At 39.9% G+C, this 18,203-nt stretch overlaps 1 protein-coding gene across 1 annotated transcript in view; it reads right to left on the reverse strand.

The window, feature by feature from the left end:
- The window catches only part of SYN2 (synapsin II), a 180,219-nt gene that overhangs the window by 95,559 nt on the left and 66,457 nt on the right, over nt 1-18,203 (reverse strand). Inside the window, exons 5-6 of the mRNA XM_029965206.1 lie at nt 15,579-15,735; nt 1,275-1,364 (exon numbers count right to left, since the gene is read on the reverse strand). Coding sequence (XP_029821066.1) covers nt 1,275-1,364; nt 15,579-15,735 — 247 coding nt within the window. The remainder of the gene's footprint in view (nt 1-1,274; nt 1,365-15,578; nt 15,736-18,203) is intronic.

Consider the following 18,203-nt stretch of genomic DNA (forward strand, 5'->3'; position numbering starts at 1 on the left):
TAAAAAAGCATCTTGCAAAATAAGATGTTGTTCTGCCTCTCTACCGGTCACGAAGGAACGCCTAAGGCAAAAAACACTTCCTGTGCATTGTATATTTTCCTGTATATTTTCCATCAACAGAACCCCCTTTCCCTCTGGAAAGATCTGACCGTCTGGGACAACATTTAGACCTGCTGCTCCAAATCAGTACCTTTGGCTCTATGAAACCTCTGTGTGCCACCTCACCATGGTGAAATCTCCTCTCAGAAGTGTCATATATGACAAGAGAAGTGGAAACATCTGTGAATTCATAATCCAAAGGAACCAGAGAGAACTGGAAAAGCAGGATGAAGAGCCATCCTGGCACTCTTGCAAAAAATACAGCAGAACTGCTCCATACTGTGTTTGTTACCCAAGGATGAGGCAGATGTGGGAGAAGGAAGAGTTCAGAAGGGATCTCAGTCACCTGCTGTTCCCGGGGCTTACCTGAGGTCCCACCTATGCTAACAAAGTGCCAGCCAGAGTCTCAGGACAGACTCACAGCAATGACAGCTTAGGGACCTCGCACAAACAGTTGACTCACAGATATATCCTGACCTTGCCGCAGTACTTGAATCCCAGCTGTGGGACATATACTGAATGGATTAGATTCTACAGTAATTGATGCTTCTCTGCCAGGCTGTTCAATCAGCAAAGAGCCTCTCTCTAGTCTCTCTCAGTGTTTCCTCTTGAGAAATATACTCAGGAAAGAATTTCTGATTAGAAATCCTAAGAAAAATAAGAAAAGAATGACTGCACAGGTCATGAGTAAAGGTCATTCATGTTATTTTTAAGAATGCATTTATGTCTGTAGGGGACTGGGAATCAATGTTGGCTCAGGTACATGAAGATCACAAGTAAAAACCACCCTGACTTTAGGTGAATTCAAAGCCCCACACTAATCAGCACACAGCCTTGTGCATCATCTCCAAAGACAATAAACACTTTTAACATATCATAAAGGACTGGGGTGAGAACAAACCAGAGAAGTAACTCTTGCACTTTAACGGTTGTTCACTGTCTTTATCAGCATTTAATCTCTTCAAGATGTGAAGCTGGTTAGCTGAAAAATTACTGCCTTCCCATCTGAGAATCCTCCAGCTCACCATCACAATGCTTTCAAGTGGTCACTCATCCCCCTGAAAGCTTTCCACATGGCTTTTAAAATGGACAGTAAATGGGAAAAAGGACCAGTGTGTTACAGTTCCTGGTTTACACAGACAGGAAGTGTATTTAGTGTTGCTATTTGCACCTACCATTTCCTTGTGATTTGGGTAGAACGTTTGCTCGATTAAAGGGAACTTCTCGGGACCCAAAGTTTTGTAGACAGACACCAGCTGGGCAAACTGCAAAATAAAGCAAAACAAAACAGAAAGCTTAGGAGAGAAACCACATTATACCCAAATGATCTCGTACTGTCATTTTGCTTCTTGTCTTTGGTGTTTCATAAACTCAGCAAATCCACACGCCCAGTACACGTGGCCTTTCTACTCCTCTTTCCCACACACACCTTTTTAATCCATCCAAACTGGGATTTCATGTAGAGATCAACACCGAACAACATCTCTAAGAGTTAAGTCCTCACAGGTACAGAAAATGAAATATATTGGAACACTGGATTTCAGATTTCTCATTGTCTATATATTTTAAACTGATTTTAATACTGATAATAAAATCATTATAACTTCACCTTTTCTACTGTCTTTAATATAAAAACCAGGTTTATCATTAATTTAGTGACTGGTACCCCCCTGACATTGAAACACGATTTTGCAGAGTTGGCAAAGAGATAAAAGCAATAAGTGTGTCACAGCAACAGGTCAGCTAAGGAACAAACAGGGGAATCTTAATTTCCTAGGCTGCAGCCTTGTACCACATGGCCACCCTTCCACCATCAACAAAGATGTGGATAATTTAAATGGCTCCATGTTACGTCATTTCCAGTAATGTCTATTATACAATATTCTAATATAATATTCTATTAATGTTTCTGGGCCCTTTTGGTGGCACATCCAGCCTACCTGTACTCTGGACTGCAGTACCTTAACACAGAAAGCAAAACAACATTTACACACAAAAAGACAAAGGATTCTTTATTAAATTGAAATGTCTTTGGGGGCTGTTCTTCCTCTTTAGTGAGCAGATAACTCTTCTCTTGTAGGGGTTCAAACACTCCTGAGTGTGGGGCTCAGGGAGGTTTCCAGGGAGCAGGAGGGTTTTGGCAGCCACAAGCCCAGTGTTGTTCCAGGACTCCAAAGCTCTGGCTCGGCCATGCCTGTGATGTGTTCAATTGTCATTATGCCAAGATGAGACATAAACAACTCAGCACAACAGTTTGAATAGTGGGATTTGCTGGTTGCAAGCAGCACAAAAAGCAGAGAACAACAGAACTCTGTCCATAATGCAGATAAAATACCTACTCTGAGAAGATTCTGAGGGGGCAGGGAGAGCAAAAACTCTTTAAAGGCAAAAAAGACCCGATGAAAGCCTTGCATGCATTTCCAGCTGGCACAGAGGATTTGTTTAATTTAGTGGTGTTTACTTAGGTTTGGTAAAATACATCTTTAAATTTGGAATTCCAGTGGAAAATACCTTAATGATGAGTAGTCTTCACCAAAAGCCTATGAAATTGTAGCTGGATAGTGTGCTGTGCAAATCAGACCTCAAGGAAAGGAAATATTATCACAGCTACCAAAATAAGGTGGTTTGAGAATAGGATTCCTGACAACTTACTAGTTATTGCTGTTCTTATGCAAAATCCAACTTCAAAATTTCCCAAGCAAATACTTCCTATTAAATACACGATTTTTGCCAAGAAATTTTTAGGTTAAAATAAATCTATTTACCTAGCTTTAGGTAAAAAACTTGTTAAAAAATCCTATTACTGTATTTCCTGTGATTCTTTTCTTAGTCTCTTTTCCATTTTCACTGAGAGTGAGAAAAAGACAGTGAGAAACTGACCCTATTTTTAGGGATTGTGGCATTCACGCAAGAGGTTAGAAAGCTGTAATTCAGATTAATATTAGCCAATGCTTGTTTACTTAAAATAGCATCAACACTCATGTATCACTCTAAAGTATCCTCTAGTCCAGTAATTAAGCTATGAAATAGCAAGTAGGAAAAGTAGGTTTCAATTTGTGAGACAGAGGAAGGAAATATCTCAGATTTCCCACAGCCAGGGGAATGATTTATCCTTTGCCCCTGCTGGGATGCTGCTTCACCTCCATGTCTACAATTCTGGGAATCTCCTGTCAAACATTTCTTCCCCAAAGGGCATCTTGCTAAATTCAACCTCAGTTTTTCACATAGAATTTTTTGCATCCAGAAATTGCTAGAAATATTTATTATTTTCCCTGATTCCTACTGGGTTATTTATAAAGGGGAATTTCCCTAAAGTTTTAATGAGCTTCTATCAATTTTTAAGTGTGATCCGGACTATATCTTTTTATATTTTCTTGTTGAGCAGCCAAAGCAAATAAATACCAGTCCTGGGCAAGAACATCATTTTTTTAGATGATAAACTGCTGAACTATCCAATCCAATGTTGACTGTTTTCAGCCATGGGATGGTCATGAAGTAGAAAATGCCAGTAGAGCCATTTTATATTTAAATGAAGTATTTTATAAGGATGCCAAAAACCCTGGGAGATTTTAATAATTACTTTAAAAAAATAAAGTCATAGAGCTTAGTATTTCAGCAGATGTCTTCTCAAAATCTTTAGAAAAAACCAAGGAAGTGGAAAAAAGTTCTTAGTTTAGGTAGCTGAATTTACTTCTCATTTTCAAATTCTGCATCTTATTTTCAGCTCAAAGAGGTACCTTAGGTACATGTATTTACAGTTTTCAGAGCATTAGTTAACAGGAAAATAGTTGGATTTTGTAACATTCACTGTCATGTCAGCTCTTCTCTTTTCTAGTCAGGATGAAATGTTTTCACATCCAGGCCTATAGATTGTTCCTCCACAGCAGAAGAGAAGAAGGCCAGCTGTACTTTTTTTTCCTCTCCAACAAGGTATGATACAGATAAGAAGAAATACATAGCCAAAAAGGCACTTATTCCCTTTTATTTCATATAAAAGCTTTCTGGGATTTCATCACCCTAAGACTGAAACACTCAAAATTTGACTGCACAGAATGTGCTGTAACCAAGCAGTAGTTACCAAAAATCCCTTTGCTACCTTCATAACAATCTGAATCATTACTTTGCTTATCAGTTTAGATGAGTTAAAATGTGCTTAATTACACGTGTGTCATCTTTGAAAGGCTCAGATTTGCTCCTGAACAAACCACACAAACTTTTCCCTCAAAGATAATTAGACATGATATTTAAAACTATTTACTCCAGATGGTGCTTTGTGTTATCTTTAATTCCAGCACACTGCTAATCTCTCTTGCCAGGCTGAAGGATTTATATCACTGCCCATTCCTGTGGGGAATTTCCTGGGATGCTGAGTAAGATTTTCATGCAACAAACTGCTTCCCATTTGCTGTAGAGTTGTTCCCTGGCAGGGCAGCACCACTGGGCTGTGTTACTGAACCTTTTGTCAACGATTTCTCTGTGTTGGGAGTGTTCTTTCCCTGTCCTTGCTTCTGCTGGCAGTGGGAGAACTCCAGCCAGCCATCTAATACTTCATGGTAACAACTAAAACAATGGCAAAATTCTCTGGATAGTCAATGCAGAGGAACTGGCACTCTCTAAGACTGGAGAAACAGGAAAACTTGGATGGGTGAACACTCCTTGAATCCTTCTGTCATAAAAAATAGCACTTTTAGCTGAGACTTATCTTTGGCTTCTCTAAGGTGTGGGCACACCTAAGGAGTGAAGAAATTCCATGCAATACCAGTTGGTTTCTGGATTTCCATCCATAAACTTGCTTCTTACCAAATGGATTAATGAGTAGTAGTGTTTGTGGGTGAAATTACTACAGTAAAATTCCTAAGTTTGTAATGTGATTTCTGTATTCACTATGTGAGCATGGATGATCACATGTGAGCATGCTGATCCCTTAGCAATGGGATTTTCCCTTCAATATACAAAGGGAAGGTCCCTTTTTCCTACAGTGGCCAGCACAGGTCCCTTAGAGGGCCTGCAGACTACAAAGCTGAAAGATGAGCTGGGTCACATTATAGTCTGGTTATGTTACAGTTCCATTATAGGAATCTAATAAAGAAAATGACACATTGACTTTTTCATCCCCTTCAGATGGCACCACGAAAAATATCCTGAAGTCTGTTTTTAGACTGAAATGTCCTTTTTCAGGCTGAGGCTCAGAAATATGGTTGGTCATTCCAGAAAAGCATAATTGCCTTGTAAGAGAGGTTCAAAAGCACAGACTAATCACCATCAGAGCAAACATATCAGGAGTCCTTGGAGGCCAGCAGACTGAGACACAAACATTTCATACACTTCAGAGGGAGAAGGAATCAGGCAGTTGTGTGGAAGGGGCCAGGAAGATACATTTGACACATGTACTCTGGGGGAGTCAATTTACTTAAGCTAAGATTTTTCATTATGCCTCGATTTTAAACATAGTTTCTGTATTGTCTTTGTGTTTGTTTGTTTGGATGATTGGGTTTTGAAATTATTATTACCTGGGAAGTATCTGTGTTACCCTTTTTACCCTCTCCATGTGCTTCCTTGTTGTGATTGGCCAACATTTCTTCTCTTACACCTTAGTAAACATTAAATACTTTTCCAGAAGGGTGAGTTCATACACATTTGATTTGCTATTTGATACCTAATAGGAGAATGGAGGGGAACAGATCACTGACTGCAGCTTATGTACTTTTCTCTGTCAGCAGGAGCTGACAGACAACTTAATGGAAGTATTCAAACTTCCAAAGTCAATTCAGAGTTTGACATGGCAGCTGAAAGGTGGAACAGTGCCTACAGATCAGTTTGGGCACATTAACAGAATACAGAAAAGATGGGAACTGACAACAGAACTTGGTGTTCCTCCAGTGGTTTTCCATCATGATCCAAAGCCAAAGACAACACAGTTGGACTACGAATGGAAAGATTACTGACATGGACCCTGCTCTGGAACTCCAGTGGTAGTTTCACAACACGGATGAGCTGTTCCCTAACCCTCATGCAGCCTGGCATCACACAGGAGCAAGGTGGTGATCTCTGCCTTCCCAGCTAAGCTCTCTCCCCCGCTGGACTTTTCTCTCAAGCCCTGCTCTGGGACTCACAGCATCTCTGCACCTTTGACTGCAGCTGATATTTCCTCACCTTCTTCACCTTCAGCTCCATTGACCTCTGGGGTTCTTGTCTGCACCTCCTGAGATGTTGCTGCTCAGCCTGTCTGGATTGTGCTGACCCTTCCCAGAGCGATTTGGGCTGTCTGCTCCAGGTTACCCAGAATTTCCAAGGGCATTCATTTGGCTCCTGCACCTGCCCTGCAGCACAAGCGCTGCCTCTCAGAGGCACAGCTCTCCCACTGCTCATCACTGCTGTAATTAACTGCTGGAATATTTTCACACTGGAGTTACAGCAGATGAGATACAAACCATTAAGAGCTTCTACAGGATAAAAAAAAAAAAAGCCTTAAATAAAAACCTCATGCCCTTGGAAGAACTGCATGTACTTGCCTACAAATTACCACAGTGCATCCATGAGAGAAAAAAAGTGTTTTCAACAACAAGCAGGATTAAAAAAAGACCCCAGAGAAGGGTCACAGTTAGAGACACAAATACATCTCCTCTTGGCTTGCAAGGCTGGGCAGCAAAGCATCTGGCAACAAGAAACACCTTGGCTGATGGAAGAAGCACTGACAAAATGTGTAAACACTGAGGAAAGCGAGACTTAAGGAAGACACGGATTAAAATGAAGGAAAACAGCCTATAAGCATAAAGAGAAGAAAACAGATCAAGACATGTTTGTTAGAAAAGAATTTGCAAAAAGTAATACCATGATGATAAAGTAATACCTAGATCAAGAGGCCTTCTGGAATTCTGTATTCCAGAATGAAAAGTTACAGAGGAAAAAAAGAAGTTTATGGAAGTGAGAGGCTCTGGGAACTCCTTTCTGGGTGCTCTTGCAGCAAGGAGAATGTGCACTTTATTCCACTGCTGTGGGAACATGGAGTTCAGTGTTCTGAGCAAGGAAATATTTGTGCACCTGTTTATCTTGATGGGACTCAGGCATGTGCTTAAGCACTTCTCAAAGGGGTTTGGGGCTCATTACAATAGAAAGAGATTTTATTGTTTGTGGGATTTTTGAGGGATGTTAAGGTCCTGAGACTTTCCAGTTCAAATAGTAAGGTTTTATAAAAAAGACTGAATTCAATGAAACTTCACAGTAGATGAAGAAATCAATGGTGGATTTCCGTGGCAGAATTCCATTCCTCAGACACCACCAGCCAACCCACTTTCTGTTAAGTTCAGCACAGAAAGTCAGAGGACTTCTCTGAGGTGCTCGATACCCAAACAGTGCATTTTTAAAAAAACACAGCATTTTAAAGTGAACCATCAACTAAAGACGCTTCAGAGAGCAGGTGTGGCAGTTACGACACCTCATAAAAGAAACCAGGACAAGTAGACTTGGCACCCATTTCGGATGGGAACTGCAGTAAGGATAGAACCTAAACATCAAGGAATGACAGCAAGGAAATCAGTGGGGGAGAGCAGTGCTGGTGGGACTTCTGGAGATAACGTGAGGAAACAATTCTTGTGTAGAGGGAGAGGGGAGAGGATGGAGAGGGGACTGTCCCCCTGATGGAGGAAGTACAATGGGAGGGCTTTTCCTGAATGGGTGACAAATTCCTTTATCAGGAAGGGGAGTCCTCCCCTCCTGATTCTGCTCAGCACTGAGTCACCATGGTCGTATATAAAAGAAGCAAATAAAACCTCTACCTAGATTTTTACTTGAAAAAATGATCTTCTAAGGTACTTAATAGGGAATATAACACACAGGTTTTGTTTTTAATTGCACATTAAGATTTCACAAGAAAGCAAGCCTTATTTTCATAATCTGGCCTTCAGGTATGGATATTTGCCTTAAGAAAGCACAAAAGAGGGTTTCTGAGTTTCAATACTGTGGCAGGAACAGCAGATAAAAAAGGGATATGAACCACAGCTTTACAATCCTGTTTTTCAGATTAATTTTACAGACTTTATTTAAATACAGTTTCTTTCAGTAGATGGTAAGAAACAGTTAAAAGTCTATTTGAATTTTCTGCCACTAGAAAAGTTCAATGCAATGAAAGTCTGTAATGGATGTCAAGAGCTCCCACTGCTGCTTTTTAGTGCAGGGAACAACAGGGAAAAGTGGCAGCAATCTACCCGGAAATTCAGGGATGCAGTTAAAAAATCTGAGCCTACTTTTGCATTAAATGCAGTAAATGCTGGACAAAGTGAAATCCATACATTGTCAGTACATATATAAAGTACTTCAGAGTGCAAGCAAGCATTGATGAATATAGAGCCGTATATTCTGTCTGTATGGAACAGAAAACAAATCATCACCACACTGAGGTATATTCATTATTCAGGTACATCACTGCTTTTTTCAAGGAATTTCAAGTGACCTTACTTATTTTAGGAAAGAAAATCAGTAAGCAAGATTGGAATATATCCTTTCTATTTCAAGGCTAGATTAAACTACAGCAGCTCTATAAAGAGGTGCAAAGAGCAAACACACTGCTAGGTTTCATGTATTTAGATTTCTAGTTATGCATTTAAATTAATAACTATTTATAAAATTTGCTCCAGTTCCATGTTCAAACCGGGTAGTAAAATTGTCTTTTGACCAGAAAGCTTAAAATGTTTATACTTTCCTTCTGACACAGTTTCGTGAATTTACTTTCAGCTCTTGCACTACAAAGCCATCAACATGTTTTGCTTTAACTGGCAGACTGGGCAAAGAGGCCAAAATCTTCACTGGCTGACAGAATTAAGCTGCAGATTTGTGCTTAAGAAAGTTGTGCTCAGAGCAGCGCTGGAGGAAAAGCGCCTGTGGACAGTTTGTTCTCTGGTGCCCTGTAGATACACAGACCTCTGCCTTCACTTTAACACCCTTCACATGAGTAAGGGTCACAAAGACCTCCACCACTGGGGTAAATATTTGCTAATAGGCCAATGGAATTTGTTACACACTTTGCCACACATGGGGCTGGTCAAGTGTCGTGGTGCCCAACGCCTCAAAAAAGGAACTCTGCTCTGCTTGAGGGACACAGGCAGCTCCTGGCTCCAGTCCTGCAGCCACAGAAAGGAACTGCTCTTGCTTCAGTAGCTTCCTAAAGTGGACAGGACAGCAAAAGGCCACTCCCCACCTCTGGTTGCCCTGTGTCCCTGCCTTTACCTATCAAATAGATCAATCTTGCCAGAATGGTGGAAATAAAAAGAAAGTTCAAGGCTGGCTCCAGGTTTCATCTAATGAAACACATAAAACTATAGCCACCGACTGAAATACATCTAAACATTTCTAACATTTATCATGATAACAGACATCAAATCTGAACATCCCTAAATGTCTTCTCAGATTGTAGGTATGCATTCTTTAGTCTTGACCTTTAAGAAGATCCCCTCTGGCATACAGAAGAGAGCAATAAACAGCCAAATCCTATCCCATTGTTCAGCATTATTGTACAAATCTTGTTTTGGGTAATGAGCACAGAATTTTCTTAGAGTGCAATACATATTTATAATTTCTTTCTTTAAACCAAACATGGGCAAGCATTGAAAATCTCCAAGATTTACAGTAAATAGGTTTTCAAAATACTTCTCTTCTTGCACACATTTGTTTGTTATTCCCTCTCCATAAGATACTTTGACACAACATTGAAACTCGTCTATGTGGTTGTATCTCCTATTAGCATATCTTCAATAATTTGTGTCAACAGGATGCTGGAATGAACAGAACTAGTCTCTTTTCTCTGCTCCTCCCTGTGGAGTGCCCATAAGTGCCCTGCCCGTGCCCCAATCTGTTGCTCAAGATTATTAAAGTATAACTTGAAGGGGAAAAAGCACAAGAGGGTAACTTTGAGCAGCAATACATGAACGAGAAAACAAAGTGGGGGAGAGCACTATAATACCATCAAATAGCAAGAAAGGGCAGTTAAAACAGACTTTCCAAAGAAAGTAAAGCAAGAATAGAGAAATGAAGTATTCAGTAAGAGTAGAAAGATGAAGACAGATAAGCAGAAAATCATCTGCAAAAGAAAGGCAAAGCAGAATATGGCTCATGAAGGCTCGGAATTGTGTAAGCTTGGCAAAAGGAGCAGGCAAAAAAAATATCAACAAACTTGCAAAAAAGTATTTGGCTGTCTGCTCCCAAACTATAGGAAAAGAAACAAAGAAGAACTGTGAGATTTACAGTACTACCAAGTCTCACAAAAGGAAAAGTCTTCCCTCGGAATGGCTGCAGATGAGCAAGGAAGTAAATTTTGGTATAACAAAGTGTTCTATGGAACTTCTCTTACACTTAAAACCCTGAATAACAATAAATTCCTTCAATGAAGCAGAGTCTGACACCTGAAGATGTTTCAGGACAAAGCGGGCTCTAATCTGGAGCTCTGTGTAAAAAACACCAGGACCTTTCAGCTGTCTTAACATCCTACAAGTATCTCTGCCTTCCATTCTGTCAGCTTTTGCCCAAAAAACACTTCCTATTTGGTTCCTTTCTTTCCCACATCCCCGGACTGATGGAGCAGTGTGTCATGATGGCAGCATTGTCCTCTGCTTGAGGCCAAGCCTGCTCAGCACCCCACTTTCCATCCCCACACTGCCAGATGCCTCTTCACAAGCTGTCACAGCTCTGCCGTAGCTCGACAAACCACAGTGGCCTCTCTACATCCCTCTGTGATTCCATCAGGTCAGTATTTCAAGCTAAATACAGACCCTTGCATCACCATGGCAACAGCTAATTAAGGTCACAGTGCTCAAGCGCAAATGATTTTTGCAAACCCACCGTTACGTGTCAGGTTTTGCCACCCTTCAGCAGAGTAAATGTGTAATTTAGGTATCAGCACATCCTGGCAGCCTCATCCACCAACCCCTACCATGCAGCCTCCTGAGACACACTCACTCCCAGGAAAACACATGTGCAGTCAGCTGCAGGTGCTGCTAAGTTTTTCCTCTGCAGTAAAGGAAGCAGAACTACACTCATGGAATTGGAGTGATTCTATGAGGATTTTCTTTCTCTTCAGTCATATACAGTTTTTCTATACAGCTGCAGCAACTCCATGGTCTCTGCAGTACTGAAATACTTATCTCTCAGAACCCAGAAGATGCAATCCAGCTCCTTTAATGCATGTTATATCACAGTGCAGGCTTAACTGAAATTAAAAAAAAAAAGAGCTATATTCTATCTACAGCAGCCATGGACATTGAACCTTGCAATCCCTAACAAGTAAATCAGAGTCTTCATGTTTAGTGTACTCCACTTAACTCTCCCTCCCTTCCTAATTACACTTACTAGCATATTTTTAAAATATTATTTCCCCAGTCTGAATCCTTAAATTTTACCTATTACTGCAAGCACTGACAACATCATCACATTTTCCAGTTACTTCTGGCCTCCACAATTAGTTATTTCACCCACCTACATAGATCCACAGAATCATATAGGTTGGAAGAGACCCCTAAGATAACCAAGACCAACCATTAACCTGCTAAGTCCACCACTAACCCAGGTCCTTAAGTCCCACACCTACATGTCTTAAATCCCTCCAGGGATGGTGACATCATGTACTGTGAGAAAGTTTACATACAACCTTTAAGCCTTAGTAAAGAAAAGTCTCATTTATTTCTGGAATGACGTTTTCTAAAGGAAAACAGAATAAAGAAATGTCTAGATTGCTACTTTAAATAATATCAAATCATAACTTCAGGTAATTAGTTATGCTCTTTTTCCTCTTTACTTTTCCTTTCATAATGCTTTACAATAGGATGCACACATTAGACATGAATGAAACTAAGATGGATTGGGAATCCATCTAGAATAGTATAAGTTTTTGCCTCACCTTAATTCAATGCAGCTGTAAATTAAGCTAGTTAAAATTTTAGTCTCATTTGACTGGAACATGTCACACACAAGACTATTCTCTTGCAATGTGACACTGTAGTGAAACATTCTAATGTGGTGAGACGGGGGCATGAACAGGCGAGGTTCCTCCCCAGCTCTGCATGAACCCAGCAACAAAGAACTCAGTTTTTATTTATAAAACTCACACTTTCCCCCTAGCTAAGTAACTTTCTGACATTCTTACTGGCATTTAAGTGGAATTCATCTCAAGCCACGACCATGAATATTTCATGAGGTAGGTGGTGTTATCACCCGAGTGCTGCGACAACCCCAAATCATGAATACGTTTCAGTACTCAAACATCTCACCATAAACAGCCATTTCAACATTTTCTTTGCCATATTGCTCACACCCAGCTTTTCAAAGGGCTGTACAATGCTCTGAACTTCTGACAAGCATTTGAAGGAATTATGTATGTCCTGACACCAGAGAAGACAAGCTTTAAGACTTCAGTATGTTCCTGGCAATCTTCCCACCACACCCCATCTTCCAAGAATATAACTCAGGTCAAATACAAATTTGTTCACTATTTATTGGCAAATGCACAGAAACGCAAGTGTGTCTGCAGGCAGAGCACAAAAAGAGTTCTGCTGGAAAATTAAGGGCAGGTGCTTCAGTTTGTGATGCAGGTTATGAATCTGCCCTCAGGGTTGAAAAGGGATGTTGTGCATCTGGAGCTGCAAGTTCTAAAAACATCAAACACCTAACACTCTGAAGAACAGCAATTTAAAAACCAAAGGTCTTGTATTCTCATTTTATAACTTCCCAGACTTCCCTTCCTAGTTCTATACTACTCCTAATTTTGCACTGGTGTAAGTAAGATTGATTGCCCATTCAGTATTTCCCATTCTTTAAAAGCCCATTCCATTGTACACCCTTTTTTTTTTCCCTGTTGCTATCCAAGTTGCAATTCACTTTTGCCACTCAAATTTTACCTGCAGGAAAATCAACCTCTTTCTCATAAATTAATAAAGATTGCTACTTACGGTTTTATCTGGCATTCTCCTTTCCAGTTTTTCCTAGGGTTTTTGAACTTTCAATGTTTATAGAAATAACGTTCATACAAATATCAGGTTTTGACAAAGGAATTGTACAGAAAGACACATGGAGGGTAAGTCCAAGCATGGGATTCCTTACCTGCACTATTGCAAACCTGATATGGATGTCAAGACTGCAGAATGTGCTTCCTGTTGGAGCACAGCAGCATCAGTGCTTTTCACCCTTAATACAGCAGCAGACTGAGGAGTGCACTCCCAGGCATCCCAAACAGTTTGTAGCAGGGATTTCTCACAAGCAGGTAGGATGTATGAGAAAGGTGTAATGCAACAAGGTAGAGGATGATATTGGCAAAACCAACAATCCCTGGATTCTGCTGCAATATTCGAACATTCATTAAATCAGCTGAATCAAGGGATTAATTACCCTTACAGTATCTATTCTGGGCATGGGCTCCACAGAATCACAGAATATCCTGAGTTGGAAGGGACCCATAAGGATCATCAAAGTCCAACTCTTGGCCTTGCACAGGACATCCCAACAATCCCACCAGCCTGCATGTCTCCTTCCAGTGTTTACCTTTCCTAAATCTGACAAAGATTTCACCATGCTCTGGGATATAAACTGTTGTGTCTACATCTCCCAGGAGCACAAAGAACTGAAGGCAGGATATTCCAGGTTAAACAGCCAAACAAAGCCCCCTCTGTGTGTACAAAATTTATTTTTGTGCTCCCATTAAAAGTCCAGACTCCTAATTAGGACCCAGCTAAGGGACAGTGCCACCACATAGTCAGAAAGGGAACCAATGTCAGGTTTCTAGGCTTAGTTTATGGTCACGGGTAGTTAAAACCCAGGACTGAGATGGGTGGTGGAGCCAAGCCTGGCCACAGTCACAGCACATGGACCTTGCTGCTCAACCTCCTTGTTCCCAGACCTGCAGTGGGGGCACAGGCAGGCCCTGATCTGTTATACACCTTCATGAAAACAACTTAAGGGAACTACGGCAGATAATCAAAACATGAAGGAAATTAGTTTGGAGCATGTGACCTGTCTGATGCTAAAATGTCTCTACAACAGTTATTTCTGAGAGGAAAAACATAAGAGATGTGAAATGGACTCCTGCTGAAACTCTGCAAAACTTGAGTATTTAAAAGAAAACATATTTTGGCTGCCAGATGTACAAGTGGCAAGGTAGAAAATCTCAAAGGGAAAAATATTCATCATCTCTATATTCAAGTAAAAATAAGATCATCTGAAAAATATTTTCATTTCACTCGTATCTATTCTGAGACAAACTAGAGAAATTTCAGCGAAAAAAAAGGGAATTTTTGCAAAACCCAAAGGTACAGATGTGGCAATGTGTAAGGAGGAATTATTAATTTACTTTTTATTGCATCATAATTTCAAATAAATGCTACTGGGTTTGCTTCCCAGCTTTATTATATACAGTGAATCAAACCATTGAGAAATGCCACACAGCTAGAATATGTAATTTATGAAAATAATTAATCCAGCACTGTACATTGTGTGTTCTGAGAAGTTATAAATGCTCTATTAATTATTTATTCCCTCCAGTAGTTTGCTGCGACATAAAGGTATAATAAAATTAGCTGCCAGAAGGTATATGTTCAAATCTGCTGACAATTTTTTGGAGGGATTTTCATAGTAAATGTGAAAAAATAAACATCTTCAAGGCAATAAAAAGTATAATAGTAAAACTTTTCTTCAGTGTGAAAAATATTGACAACTGTTCTTTTCTTACCCAGACATCAGAGAAAAAAAAATGAAATTTTGGCTATTTATAACATGTGGGATTCTTTAAAATTCTGTTAGGTGTTGGACAGCTGGATGCACCTATTAGAGGGATAGTGACTGCACCATGGGTAATTTGTGGTTAACAATGTTCAGTTCTCTATGAATCAAAAAGACCACCAAATTCTTCCTCCATCACTACAAAGCATGTTAAGAAAAACTGCATTGGCTCCTACACTAAAACTGGCAAAGAGCAGTGACTCTCCAGGTGTAACTGAAAGCAGCAACTCCTACCCCATAGGCACAGGATCATGAAAAGGGCTTTGAATTGAGGAAATGAGGAGCTTCAGATTTCCTTGCTACAGCAGAGCCTCCAAAATTTCACAGGCACAAGAAAAACACTGGCTAAAGTCTGTTTAAATTATGCTCAAAACCACAAATATGAAAAATATTCTCAGCTTGCTTTTCCCAGACAAATTGTGAATAAACACACTCTCCTCACTTGAGGAAGTATGTTAGCAGGGGACAGCCTTTCCCTTAGCTTCCTCACTTAGATCACTGGTTGGACTACAAATATTTTTTTCTCTCTATCTCCGCACTGTGTCTTTGAAAAAAAAAATTATTTAAGCTTACTTTTTATTCCTTTCACTATTGCTTCACTGCTCAGCAGAGTAACTTTGCAGTCTGATAGTCAATATTCACGAAGGGGAACTAAACCAGCAGTCAAAAAAAAAGGCACTATCTGGCTTTGCAGCAGGAGCAGAAGTTTTGGCTGCATCACTTACCACCCAGGGTTTGTCACAGAAGTTGTAGATGGACTCCAGGGAGTTGACACTGGGGATGCCAGCGTACTGCATCCCGATGATCAGGTTACGGAAATCCTCATTTTCTGCCATACTGAAGGAATGTTGTCGAACAAGGACGAAGTCAGGCCTGAATGACCTACCAGGAAAAAGAGACATTGCTGATAGTCAATGATAATAAGTGTTTTTCCTTCAAGAGCAAATTATTCAAAAGGGAAAAACTGAGGGGTAGAGAAGGGCTGAAAGACCACTCAAACCAAAGGTAAATGCTACAAGATGGAAAAGACTTGTGATGGTTCTATGAAAATCTGTACTGCATCATTTTTCAACTGATGTTCAGAAAACATCAGCATCTCCTCAATAATGTGAATCCATTAAGAGGAAAGAGAAATTATCATTGATTTCAGGTTGTTTTCCTGAAAGAAAAACACATAAAAATCTCACATCTATAAACTCTGAGCATGTTCTTAAGCTTGTGTACTCCCATTTCTGAGCAAAGACAATCAAAACTAAAGCAGGCAATTGGTTCTGCCAGAAACTTGAGCTTTTTGGGGAAAAAAAGTTTTTCATAACTATTGCCAGGCTGTTTTCAAGACAGTAAGAGATGAAGCAACACCATTGCTGCCAAAAGGCATCACATCAAAATGGAGATAATCACAATTCAGCTTTTGATCAAGAGATTTGTCAAAATGAATTTCTAAACTTACAACTGCATCTAGCCCTCTTTTCCCCCTTGTATCTAATGAGCATTTCCCCTGTTGCAGTGGCTGTGGTTTCCTGCCCTATCACCCTGCAAATTTGAGAACAGTCTGACACCGCCTTCACTTTACTCAAACCCTGACATTTAGCTACTGAAGAAGATTATGGAAAACAAGAAACAGTACAACAGGAGAGACCCACCAGCACAGGGGCAATTTGCTCCTGAACTTGACTGTTGAAAGAGTTTCTTCTGCATTCCAATGTTATAGTTGGAAGAAAACCCTGAGTAGCTTGAAGCTATCAACCTCCTGAAAGAAGTGTAACTACGGGGTAAATCAATTATTTACATGTCTTGAATAAATACAAGCTGTATATTGGAATGAGAAACTCTGAAGACCACAAAATGACTCAGATGGTCTCACTCCAAGAAAACCAAACTAAAATCCATGTTTAAAATTGCTTTAGCAATTTTGAGATTCCAGCCTGAACGCAGTAGTCAAAGTAGATTAGCTGGATTCTTAACTTGGCTTTCAAATCACAGAATCATAGAACAGTTTGAGCTGGAAGGAAGTGTTTAAAGCTCATCTTGTTCCACCCCCTGCCACGGTTCCACTATCTCAGGTTGCTCCAAGCCCTGTCCAACCTGGCCTTGGACACTTCCAGGGATGGGGCAGCCACAGCTTCTCTGGGCAACCTGTGCCGGTGTTTTACCACTGCCAGGGCAAAAACAACCAAAATCAGACTTGCACAATCTGGCAAAAGCAACATTATAGATTTGTTGTCAAGAGGCATTCAAACGGCACCGTAGCTCAGTGACCAAAACCTGTAAAGAAATGCTTGCCTTTAAACAGGTTTCCTAAGATGTGTTTGCAGCATAGCTCTGAGAATTTGTGATCTGGGTTTCTTGGTGCTGTGTCAAGAATTTGAAACATAGAAATCCAATTTACTAGCCTCTAATACTTAGAGGACTAACAACCAAAATTGCAGATCCTTCAGTGAAAGAAAGAGACCACCTCTATCACCTAAAACAGTGGTAAGGGGATAACACATCCAGAGACAGCACCATGGTTTGAAATAAAAGAACAGAAAGTGTCCTTCAAAAGACCCATTTAATGAAACAATTGGGGAATTGAGGGAACGGAGTTTTTAAAAATTAAAAAAAAAGAAATATATTTTCCTTTGCAAAAGCTCCTCAAAGGAATATTATACATTCACATAATTGTTCTAGTTCTGTAATTAATGCTGCCCAGTGACTGGATACAGAAAAAGGTCATGAGAAAAATTTTAAGCCTGGCTCAAGCACCTGTAAGATCCAAAACCTCAGCATTATGTAGCATAAGATATAATTTTTCAGGATTTGACTTTCATTCACAGAAACCAAACAAGTAGGTGTCTGTTACACATTTTTTCCCCCTAAACTGAGACAGAAAAATTTTGTCACTGAAATTGTTCAGATTTTGCTAACTAATATTCTACCCATAAATCTCTGATTTACGGTCACTTTGGACCTCAAATTAATGACACATATCTCCAGTTATCATAGAAACAGAAAACTGCTCTCCCATCATGTCTCAATCTCCCTCTCACTCCACAAAACACACACACATGCAGGTATCTCACACCAGGTTTGAGGGACATTTATCAGCTTCAGGCAGTTCTTTCTGGATAAATAAATTACCCATAAATCTGAGGAGATTACAAAATCCCTTGTCATCTCATTATCAGAGTTATCTGATGACATAAGCAGCAGTTTTGCTAAGTTTTCTCATGAACTACAAACGTACACTTTTGTAAATGCTGTTTTCTGGAGGTTCTCAACTCATAAACTATTGACATGTTTTCATGCTAACTTGGCCTCAATATTTTTGTTCTTTTTTTGGAAAACTCCCTACAGAAAAGCCACTAAGG

This window comes from Manacus vitellinus, unplaced genomic scaffold (assembly GCF_001715985.3).
Source record: "Manacus vitellinus isolate BGI_N305 unplaced genomic scaffold, ASM171598v3 scaffold_91_pilon, whole genome shotgun sequence".
NCBI classification, from domain to species: Eukaryota; Metazoa; Chordata; class Aves; order Passeriformes; family Pipridae; genus Manacus; species Manacus vitellinus.